The 12,309-nt window shown below is 45.4% G+C and overlaps 2 protein-coding genes across 5 annotated transcripts in view; both read left to right on the top strand.

Annotated features, from left to right (window-relative positions):
* Positions 1–12,309, top strand: part of LOC146189842 (BAI1-associated protein 3-like) — a 441,950-nt gene that overhangs the window by 159,047 nt on the left and 270,594 nt on the right. The gene's annotated exons all lie outside the window — the stretch shown is intronic.
* Positions 830–2,017, top strand: LOC146189844 (uncharacterized). The gene has a single exon (XM_084603424.1). The coding sequence runs from the start codon at positions 830–832 to the stop codon at positions 2,015–2,017; it is 1,188 nt and encodes a 395-aa protein (XP_084459550.1).

The following is a 12,309-nucleotide window of genomic DNA, read 5'->3' as shown; positions in this document are numbered from 1 at the left end:
GCATCGGAGCGCTAGTCAGTGGCAGCTTATTGCACTTTTACAGCTACGACAGGTACCGATGCAGTATTAAATTTAACATAAGTGAATCTTTTTGGCTACCTTTTTGATTATGACTAGCAGCTTACCGGTATCGCTCAAGAGGAAAGGATAAAACAGTCGCATTTTACCTGTCCTCACCTGTTTTGTTGAAACGTGGAGGCTAAAAAAAGAGGGTTCTACTTAAGTTAAGGACAACGCAGAGGACTACGGAACGAAAAATGGGAGGGGTAACGTTCAGTTCAGTTCAGTTCAGGCGTTCAGTCGTGTCCGACTCTTCGTGACCCTATGGACCATGTCTCCGCAGAGGTGTTTGTGTGTTTTGTGCGACACCACGGACCCCGAGCACCCACGCTTAGCCGTGCGTGGCATCGTCGTGTCTGGGGAAAAGGGGATCCTGGTGGTTGAGCTGATACCGAGTGTTTGGACCTTTAAGGCCCCTCGGCGGAGGCAACACACCACTTTGGCCCACGCTTCCCATAGACGGCACCTCCAGGCTGACCCACCTGGGGGAAATCGGCAGTCGCCCTTTCCTATCCTCCCCCCCATCTTTCGCTTTCCTATCGTCTGTCCTAAAGCTCTCCTGTCCTCTACTCTCTTCTTAGTTTTTCCTTACTTCCCGGTGGCGAGGGTTAACCTTGTGTGGAGTAACCACCCTGTGTTGCACCATATTAGGTTATAGTTAAGATGTACAGCTGGCGTGGGCAGGGTGCTTGCTCAAGCTCCTGTCTCGTCCCCTTGTTGGACTCCATGGTGGGTGGCTGGCATCATAACCGAACAAAAATTGAATTACATGGCCTCTTTTATTTCTAAAACTGATCGCCCTCCCAGTAAGAAAGGGCGCACCGATGTGACAAACAAGTTCTTTACGAAACATGTCAACAGCTTCCCCCACTTCCATGTCGTGCACTCGGAACACCCAGAAAAAACTGCCCGTCAGATCTCGCCATTCCTAGTGACAAAGACGCTCACAGGTACCATAGGTCAGGGCTACAAAATTAAGAAACTACCAAATGGTGACCTCCTCCTAGAAGTGCTGTATAACCATCAGAGTGAAAAGCTAACAACCGTTACGTCGTTCGGGGACATCCCTGTCTCAATCAGCCCCCACAGGTCACTCAATACAGTTCGTGGAGTCATTTCAGATAATGATCTCAAATACGTGACTGAGGAGGAACTACTAGAAGGACTAAGAGACCAAAATGTAACCAATGTCTATCGAATCAAAATTAGAAGAGACAATAACGAGATTCAAACTAAACACATTGTGCTAACATTTGCACTGAGCACCCTTCCTGACTCAGTTGAAGTAGGCTACCAAAAACTCAAGCTCAGACCGTACATTCCCAACCCACGCCGCTGCTACAATTGCCAAAGATATGGCCACAGCTCCCAGAGCTGCCGAGGCCGCCTCACCTGCGCAAAATGTGCCTCCAACGAACATAGCACTGACAACTGTCACACCGAAGCAAACGTTTGCGTAAACTGTGAAGGCAATCATCCAGCCTACTCACGATCTTGCCCTACATGGAAAAAGGAAAAAGAGATTGTAACCTTGAAAGTCACGGAGAATATTACTTTCGGAGAGGCAAGAAAGCGGCTTTCGTTGGTGCAGAATCCAACTTACTCTGTGATGACGCAACAGGGCGCAGCGTCATCGCAGACCTCGGCATCTGCCCAGGTCACGTCTAGTGACCGTGGTGCAGGGCCATCCGCGCCCCCTGTGGAGGTAGCTAGTGCTACTCCACTATCCCCAAAACAGGTCACGCCGACCCCCAGGTCAGCAGGCCTAAAGGCCTTGCCCCAAGGGGCGAGGTCAAAAACAAGTGTATCCGTGCCTTCTGCACGAAGGTCCAGCATATCTGAAGATGTGATGGACACATCGCCCCCCTCGCCTCCGCAGCAGCGGCGGCAAAGCTCTCTCGAGCGTAAAAGAAGGGACAAAGTCCCAATAACGGGTCCAAAAAACCCAACAACATAGATTTTCAGCCCTATCCCCAACTAACCCGCCACCATGGCATTTCTAGTTCACTGGAACTGTCGCGGGCTCTTACACAACTACACTGATATAATTGACATTTTAAATTCATTTTCTCCAGTTGCGTTGTGTCTCCAGGGGACCAATCTCGGACCACAGAACAAAAACTTTCTTAAAAAATATCAAGTCTTCCGTTGTGACCGACAGAATTCAAGCAGGCTCTCCGGAGGCACTGCTATTGTGGTCCAAGGTGGCGTTGCGACACGAGGAATCAGCCTTAAAACCTCAATTGAAGCTGTTGCAGTCACCGTGGTGCATTTTAAAACAATAACAATATGTTCTTTATACATCGAACCTCATTTCACTATCACACTTAATGATTTACAAGCAATTTTAATGCAACTACCGGAGCCATATATTTTAGTAGGGGATTTTAATGCTCACTCATCCTTTTGGGGAAGCGAAAAAACGGACGCCAGAGGTCGGATTTTAGAAGATTTTATTCTCAACAACAATGTTTGCCTCCTGAACACGGGCAAACACACTTACTGTTCTTCAAGCACTGGAAAAATGAGTTGCATTGATTTGTCCTTTTGTTCACCAAGTCTTTTCACTGATTTTAGATGGAATGTTATTGACAACCCTTATGGAAGCGATCATCTTCCCATCATTATCAGTCTAACATCGTCACCATTAATCACCTTCACTAAACCACGGCGTTGGAAACTGTATCTAGCCGACTGGGCACTCTTCCAAAAACATGCCGCTTTAGAAAAACTCTTTTCGGACAGCCTCGATGTCAACGAGCAAAATGAAAAGTTCACGGAATGTATCATTGCCGCTGCTCATTTAGCCATCCCCCAGACTTCGGGAATAGTACGAAGGAATGGAAAGATATGGTATACAAAGGAATGTAGAGAGGCCAAAAAGAAGCAGAACAAAGCCTGGGGAATTTTTCGTCGATACCCTACACAGGAAAATCTAATTAAATATAAAAAGGCAAGGGCTAAGGCTCGAAATATTCGACGTGATGCTGAAAAAAGATCTTGGCAAGGTTATGTGTCTTCAATAAAAAGTTCCGTCACAGCAAAGAAAATGTGGGAGCAAGTCCGCAAACTCGATGGCAAATTCTCTCCTTTTGCAGTTCCTTTCCTTACACCCCCTGATGCACAAACAAGTATACTCGAGCAGGCTGACCTATTGGGAGAACACTTCTCTCATGTTTCTAGTTCCCTACATTACACAGACTCCTTCTTAAAGTACAAAAACACAGCAGAAAAACAGAGACTTCCTACAAATGGTTATACCAACGAGCCCTACAATAACTTAATTACAGTTCAGGAACTCCATAGAGTATTAACTAATGGCAAGAAAACTGCACCAGACCCCGATGAGATACACTATGAAATGCTAGCCCATCTGTCCGAACCTGCAGTAGAAGCACTCCTGAAATTTTTTAACAAAATCTGGGTGTCAGGCAAAATGCCTGATGCTTGGAAGAAGGCTGTCATTGTACCATTCCTGTAGCCTGGAAAACTGCCAAACTCTCCTACTAGTTACAGGCCAATAGCCCTAACTAGCTGCCTTGCCAAATCATTCGAAAGCATAGTCAATACCAGGTTAATGTTCATTCTTGAAGCTCGTGAACTCCTTGACACCCACCAGTGCGGCTTCAGAAGAGCTTGTTCAACACTGGATCATCTAGTTCGGCTTGAAAACACAGTCCGAGAAGCCTTCATACATAAACAGCACTGTCTCGCAGTTTTCTTTGATATGGAAAAAGCGTACGACACCACCTGGCGATTTGGGATACTTCGCGATCTGGCAGATCTTGGAAACCGCGGCAGAATGTTGAACTGCTTAAAAGATTTTTTGTCCGACCGCTCGTTCCAAGTACGCCTCGGTTCTACACTCTCGAGGAACTTTACACAAGAGAACGGAGTACCGCAAGGATGCATATTAAGTACTACACTTTTCATTGTAAAAACGAATTCCATAGCCAAAGTAATCCCACAGTCTGTTATGTACTCACTTTATGTTGATGACCTCCAAATCGCATGCACATCATTCAGCCTATCGACGTGTGAACGACAGATACAACTAGCATTAAAAAAACTGAGTAATTGGGCAGATAAAAATGGATTTAGGTTCTCGCCTCAGAAAACAGTTGCCGTTCTTTTCTCTCTGAGGAGAGGCCTGCAGCTCAATCCCACCCTGCACCTAAATGAAACCATACTCCCGATAAAGCAAGAACACAAATTTTTAGGACTAACGTTTGACAAGAAGCTCACATTCCTCCCACACATAAGCAGCCTGAAAGTCAAAGCCTCTCGAGCTCTCAACATCCTTAAAGTACTCTCGAGGAGACACTGGGGCTCTGATAGGACATGTCTTCTCCATATCTATCGTTCAGTGGTACGCTCCTGTTTAGATTACGGGTGCGTGGTCTATGGGTCAGCGAGACCATCATACCTTAAACGGCTGGACCCAGTACATAACCTGGGTCTGCGTCTTTCAACTGGTGCATACAGGACATCGTCGGTGACAAGTCTGTATGTAGAAGCAAACGAACCGCCACTAAAATACAGGAGGACCATGCTTACACTTTCATATGTTCTGAAAATTCGCTCGTTACCGAAACATATTTGTTACTCCATACTTACAAACCGCCCCTCAAGAACACTGTACATCAATAAACCTCGATCCATCAGACCTCTCATACTCCGTTTTGAAGAGCAGTGCCGGGAACTCAACTTGCTGGATGCACTTCCTGATATTGCACGGAGACCTGACCCACTGCCACCTTGGTACAACTTCACTGCTGTGTGTGACTTCACATTAACTCAATTCCGCAAATCACAAACACCGCACGAACACATAATACAAGAGTTCTTGGCATTAAATCAGAAATACAGTGATCACAAGGCATTTTATACAGATGGTTCAAAGACAATATTTCATGTAGGCAGTGCAGTAACAGAAGACAAACAGGAAACAACAGTAAGGTTACCACAGTGTGCCTCAATATTTACTGCCGAATGCTACGCCTTATCTCTAGCAATAGATAAAATAGTCAACAAAAACATCAAAAACAGTATCATCTATACAGACTCTCTGAGCGTACTCGCATCACTACATCAAAAAAATGCTATAGAACCTTTAGTACGGGACATAGTCCATTCTGTAGTGATAGCAAAAACACAAGGACTTAATATCAAATTTTGCTGGGTGCCAAGCCACGTTGGAATCAGCGGTAATGAGAGGGCTGATGCATGTGCCGCGGCCGCCTCCAATGCTCAAGTACAGAAGGTGAAAATTCCACATAATGACGCCATAAAATTCATACAAATAACACTGAGACAAAAATGGCAGGCTGCCTGGGATAACGAAGTTAATAACAAGCTACACCTAGTAAATCCAGTTATAGAAGAATGGAAAACATGCAGCCATCAAGAACGTTTTATTGAAGTAATCTTATGCCGCCTTCGTATCGGACACACCCACCTGACTCATAACTTCATCCTAGCAAAGAAAGACAAACCCATTTGCGAACACTGCGGAGAGGTGGTCACCATAAACCACATCCTAATATCCTGTATAAAACTCGATCAACTTAGAAAAAAGCATTTCCGACAGTTCTATGACAACTACATTCCCTTACATCCTAGCTTACTCTTAGGAGAAAATTCACTGATTAAAACGTCTTCTCTCATTGATTTCTTAAAAGATGCCAACATCCTAAACCTACTCTAGTGTATTAAAATAATCGCTCGCTTCCTTTCACCAAACAGATACGCAAACCCCGAGCTTGGCGCATGATGGCCTTAGCTGCCTATGTGCCACAAAACACAACACAACACAACACAACACACCCTATGGACCATGTCACGCCACGCTTTCCGGTCTCTCACTATCTTCTTAACATCACATAGCTTCATCTGCAATGCCTCGAGAATGCCATCTAACCATCGCGTTCGCTGCCTACCCCTTCTCCGGCGACCGTCAACCTTTCCCAACATCAAATCTTTCTCCAGCGACTCCTCTCTTCTCATCAGATGACCAAAGTAGCTGAGCTTTAACTTTAGAATTTGACCCTCCAATGAGCAGTCAGGGTTTATGGTCGACAATATCGACTGATTTGATCTTCTGGCAGTCCATGGAACTCTTAAGAGTCTTCGCCAGCACCACAATTCAAACGCGTCAATTCTTCGGCGGTCAGCCTTTTTCACAGTCCAACTCTCGCATCCATACATCACAACTGGGGTAACGTTAGGAGGTTGGAAACGTGCAGAGTTGGTCAGAGAAGTAACTCAAGTTACTGACATTCACTGAAAATCAAGAAGAAGAAATGGACATGGGCAGGACATGTAGTGCGAAGAGAGGATAACCGATGGTCGCTTAGGGTAACAAACTGGATTCCAAGGGACGGAAAGCGCAGCAGTGGGCGGCAGAAAGTTAGGTGGGCGGATGACGTTAAGAAGTTCGCAGGCGTCAAGAGGATGCAGCTAGCACAGGGCCTAGTTAATAGAGGAATATGGGAAAGGCCTTCGCCTTGCAGTTGGTATAGTCAGGCAAATGATGATGATGATGATTCCTTTTTGAACTACAATTGTCAGATTTATGACGCTGTGCAGCTGGCCACAGCACGAGGCATTTTTATTTGTACAATAGTGTAGTGGTCTCACCGGAGAAAAACCTGGCGTCGACCGTCCGAAAAGTGACTTCAGCCACCACTTGACCGGGAAGTGTGTGCGGCGGAGGCTCCGCGACGGGTAAGGCCGCCTTCATTAGAGAGATTTAGCTTACCGTGATCCGCGATCCGCCACCGCGCGTCCCACTGCGCATGCCCAGAACTCCTTGACGCCGATAGATGGCGCCACATACTTGATGTCGGCACATAGACCTGCCCCTTGGTGACCGATCAGCTTGTGCGCTCCGCCCACGCGCGGTAGAGGGTCACGGTGGCGGTCTAGTGGCGGATCGAGGATCACGGTAAGCTAAATCTCTCTATTAGCTGCGTTTAAAGGTGTATGGACAGGTGCACGCTTCGCGTGTCCTGTTGGCATGTATAGCCAGAAGCAGGACCGTTATGCGTGCTGTGAAATCTTCGCACGCATCGACGAGGCTTTATTAAACAATCGCATTTAAACACTTGAAGTGTCCCCACATGATATTTTGCCCGAACCGTACTGGTAATGGTGGTCCTAACAGATGTTTGATTATCATAGCTCCCAGAGAACAATTTGTCATACCAAACGACATCTAGTAGCAATGCAGGCATCTCTAGCAGTAGCAGTGGCAATGCTAGCGGTTAGCAATAAAAGTGTAATGTATTAGTAGTGGCAATGGTTGCAGTAGTAATGTACCGACAATGTAGAAGAGGCTGTCAGTCCAGATTGCCTGTTATTATGCTGATTTGTATTCAGTCCCAGTTGAATGTCGCGCTGCACTGGACATTCTATTTACTTTAGAGCTGTAAAATTAACGAATCATTTCGAATACATGTTTAATTCGCATGCTGGAGATAGCAAGATTCCTTTGGCACTGAGCGATTGCTGTACAGAGTTATCTTCAACGCAAAAAAAAAAAAAAAAGCGTCGAGACCACCACACCAGTTCTCGCAGACAGAGCGTCAGCTACCGTCTGACATTATTAAACGGCATAGAAAACACCGTGGTCCGGTAGTTTAGCCAGTGAAATCATAAAGCGAGGCTGATTCATTGTGTGGCTTATCGGGAATGTAGTGATAAGCGAGAGCATGGGAGCAGACTTCGCATTTTGCCCCATCGACATATGCCCTTTCCAAGGAAGGCAATCTAAGGCAGTGGCTGAATCAGTGCTAGAAAAGGTCGGCGGATACCGCAAATCAGCACTGTTTGCACGTGCATATATTGAACTCAGCACTTATAACAATTATGTACCGATAGCAATGTCAGATACGAACCTCCGAGTATGCAGCCGCTGCAGCTAGCTAGGCAAGTCCGGTAGCCAAGGTGCCGCCATGAGGTGCAACGCGTCGCAAAACGAGAAAAAGGAGAACAGCTTAAAACTCGGCTTTCTGAAATTGGGAGAGGGCGGCCATCCCTAAGTAACATTGCTATGACGCTTGGTCTAACGCTAGTGCAAAAGCTTTACTAACCCTAGAGTCAATTCGGAGTTCCCTTGAAACAGAGGTTTGTAGCGAGCTATTTGTAATACTGGAATCGGGCAGAACGTTGCCTCAACTGCTGCAGCCGCGGAGGAGTTTTCGGTGCAGGGCCATTGTAAGTGGTCCCCCTCTCAGTGGAACCGTTCCGTCTTCCACCATAACTACCGCCCTCCCAGTCGGAAAAAACTACAGAACTGTGTCAAAAATACGACAAAATGTCCTGTAGTTCTGTCGTAACCATCCGATTTTGCTGTAGTTCTGTAGTACTTTTCTGTAGTTCTGTGGTTTTTCTGTAGTATATTTCTGTTGTCTGTAGTTCTGTAGTACTTTTCTGTTGTAACTACAGAAATTTCTGATGTTACTAAGAATGTTCTGTTGTCACAACAAGTTTCTCGTCAAAAACCGCACAGAAATTCTGTCGTAACATCAGAAAATTTTCTGCAGTTTTTTCCGGCTGGGCTGTGTTATGCGTATGTGCACTTAGCACCCTGCAACTGTAGCAAGTGGTGGAAGATGTTAGAACTACATTGGAGATTTATTGGCTTTGGCAAGAGCAGCTAGGAAACTATGCTGAACTTATGCTAAAATATTATAACTCCGACGTCGGGTTGGTGCTCGTCAACTGTATACTTGACCAGCTAGGCGATCTTATTATTATTTTTTTTTTATGTGGTTGCTGCATTTCTCTTCTTTCTTCTTTAGAAAGTGAGCTACATTTCAAAGTGGTTCAATAGCACTTCTATTAAGGTGAAAGCATTAATGGCCAAATTGTGCAAAAATCCGCATGCCGTCGTTGTAAACAGTCGAAGATATAAACGTATACCGTCGCAACAATCGTTGCCTGGTCATAGTAAAGGTGAGTGGGACGACGGCATGAACAACTACAGACTTCGAAGAAGTTTGTTGTGGGCACAGGAACTAACGGTACAGTTCACTAAGGGTTAACACGTGCTAAGGATTTGTAGGCTTCAAGAAGCTTACAGGGGTTGCCTGATCTCTAGCAAACAATGGCCATGATATTTTACACTAAAGCATGCCTTGGAACCATAATTATGCGAATACAAATTCAACATGACTATCAAACAAGCAACTTAGAGATAATCAGCAAGATAAGGGGCAATGGGTGGAGTTCGTGACATGGACATTTTTTTAAGAGGGGTGAGGGGCACGTGGAGCAGGTGTGGCTGCAGGCACCGCATTCGAGCGAACGTTCTCGACGGCCAGCCTGCCACGCGATGCACAGATATGTGCCGAGTGAACGATTTCTCAAAAACTCTTCTGCACCAAGGATAAATAGATGTGCTACAATTTGTAGATAGCTATATATATTTGCTGTCAAAAAAGCCCTCAATGGAAACATTAGCCGGCGGCGCACCCGTACTGAATTCGATATACTAACCCTCTGACAGGGCCACTTCCTTCCTATGGACTATGTACTAGTCAGTAAAACTATGCGGGCGGATGAGCATGTAGGAGTACAAGAGTCGTTGGACTGGTTGCTTTGCAGGAATGTGCTGGGGAGGCTTCATCATCATCATCATCATCAGCCTGATACCCACTGCAGGGCGAAGGCCTCTCCCATATCTCTCCACTTAACCCGGGGAGGCTTATGAGCCTCTATAGTAAATAGAAACTCTATAGGTACCAGAAAAACTCCCAAGACAAATTACAATTCAGTTATTATCTTGGTGGCTGATTAAACTGATTTAATCTTGCGTTTGGCCTGATTACTTTGATCAGAGCCATAGGACCGTAACTTTCTTTAACGACGTTAGTTTCACTTACCTCCAAGACGCACAAGTTTTGCTTGAAATACTTCTGTGCTGCCTGCCAAGAATTTTCGGACGGCTGTTGTAGCTTGGGCTTCATCTCGAATAATATCTTGTAATTAAAAAGTAACAAGTTTAGCACATTATTATTGTTTCGATTATTATGTATCGCTTTCAATGATATTTAACTGTATTTTGTTCCTGTGTTTTTATGTTTTTTTTTGTGTGTGTTATGTTTTTCATAACATCTTCCCTATTCTTTTCATTATCTACGTGACTAAATTCATCTAAACTGCACCTCATGTGTTGTTTTTTTTTTTTGTCTTCTGTGTGTGTTATTGCGTGTGATTTCTTATTTGTGCTGCAATACCAAGATCATATGATTATCTCTGCGCACAGTAATAATTACTATATTATTATTATTGTTTCTCGAACGTTGAACGCTTTCATGCTATTTCGAGAAGCCCTTGGGAACGGCATCTGCTATTGTTGAATAATACGCGTACTTTTAACCGACCGCTCTTAGCATCAGTGTCTGAAAATATTGAATTTATCATGGCATCACTATACATTCGACACCGCCATTACAAAAATAGGACTCCCGCTACAAAGGTCTGGACTCGAAAAAAGTATTGGCCTATTTAGCTGCACGAAACTCGAAACTGCGGGTGCTCAGGACCGCGGTGGCCGAAGTGGAGAAGCAGTGAGGGAGAGGACGGGTATGGTGAAGTATGTGTGCCTCTTTCCTGCATGCAGGGAAAAGCTGAAAACCGCGTTCGCCGCTGCAGGAAACCGGAGACTGCACAGACATGTCAACCGAGGCGGGCTTCTAGAATAACCTAGCTTTCTCTTTTACATCCACCCTTCCCTTCAGACTCTGGCCTCCTGTTTGTTAAGCCACCGAATGTGTCTAACGGCGAAGAACTGCACCGTCCTTGCTCCAATGAAAGCCCGCTGTCGTCATTTGAGCGTGTCGTTTAGTCCCTGCATGCAGCTTCGAGGTTGACGGAAAACAAGCAAATATTCAGATGTACCTACAGAAGTTTACAGCTCAGAGGGTTTGCTTTCAAGCCGTATAATATGACTTCTGTAATAATCATGGAAGTCCTAGCCATTGGAGAGGGTATAACGAAAAATCTTCTTGCCTTCAGCAAGTATGGAAATCTTGGAATGCATTGCGAGCCACATAGTATCGCTCAGAAGTAGACCCCCTGGTCTGTAAACTTCTAATAAAGGCTGTACGTAAATATATCGACCTGGGGTTGCAGCATAGCCATCCTTCTCGCTCGAGGCGAGTGACAAAATAAGGAGAACGCCGCCTCTTTCATAATTAGGGATATAAGGGAAGAAAAAGGATTGCAGTGTGGTAGGATTTCGGGTTAGTGGCTAGGTCCTTCATAAGATTGCGTCTGCATTTTCATAATTCTTTTTCTTTTCCGGTTTTGAGAATGGTCCATAAATGGGATGGTGTGGTCAGGTCGGAGGAGAATATTCCCTGTTTTGTTCCTGCTGCTAAGTTAACGGGAGTAAGGAGTGAACGTAGGGACGAAGTTTGGTTCGAGAGCAAGCAAGAATACAACACCTTCATCCGAACATACGGTTCTGTCGCCGGTATCAGTTGATCGTGCCGCAATGGACACACCCTCGTCCTGTTGTATCCAAAGAGCAACCGCTTTACATTCGTGGCGCCACATCACGAAAAAACAAAAACAAAACAAAATAGCTTATCGCACTTCCATCACGAAAGCAGTGATTGATGTAATGAAGGCGTCAATTCATCAGAATTCATCATCTCCCAATTTCCGCCCTATGCATCTCTGATATAGGCGATATTTAGTTAATATAGTAATTCAGATCATTATGTCATAAAAGATAAGTGTTGCCAACCCAAAATAAAGAGACCACATTCAAACAATAATGCTGCTGGGAAGTGGCGACGCTGAAATAGAAATTACCTCCCTCTTTTACGAAACCCCGCCGCGGCGGTGCAGTGAGGACGCTCAACTATACTGTGTGTGTGTGTGGGGGGGGGGGGGGGGCAGAGGATGCAGGATCGAATCCCTGCCTGGCGGCCGCTTTTCGAAGAAGGCAAAAACTATGACGCCCGTGTCCTATACGATGCCAGTGGCTAGTTAAATAACTCCATGTGGCCGAAATCTCCGGCGCTTTCCAGTACGGCGTCTCTCAAAGACTGAGGTAGAACTGGAGGAAGAAGATGGTTTACACGGTATGAAGAAGCACTGAACAAGGATAAATAGGGTACGCCTCAGTTCTAAGGTCGAGGCACCGTTTCGACAAGGGGACTTGTCTTCGTCTGGGGGAACGAAGACAAGTCCACTTGTTGAAACGTTGGCTCGACCTGCGAACTGAGGCGTACC

Source organism: Amblyomma maculatum, chromosome 5 (genome assembly GCF_055883805.1).
Source record: "Amblyomma maculatum isolate TAMU_Amacu chromosome 5, ASM5588380v1, whole genome shotgun sequence".
Lineage (NCBI taxonomy): Eukaryota > Metazoa > Arthropoda > Arachnida > Ixodida > Ixodidae > Amblyomma > Amblyomma maculatum.
The sequence above is the reverse complement of the archived record's forward strand: the minus strand, read 5'-3'. Positions and strand labels throughout refer to the sequence as shown.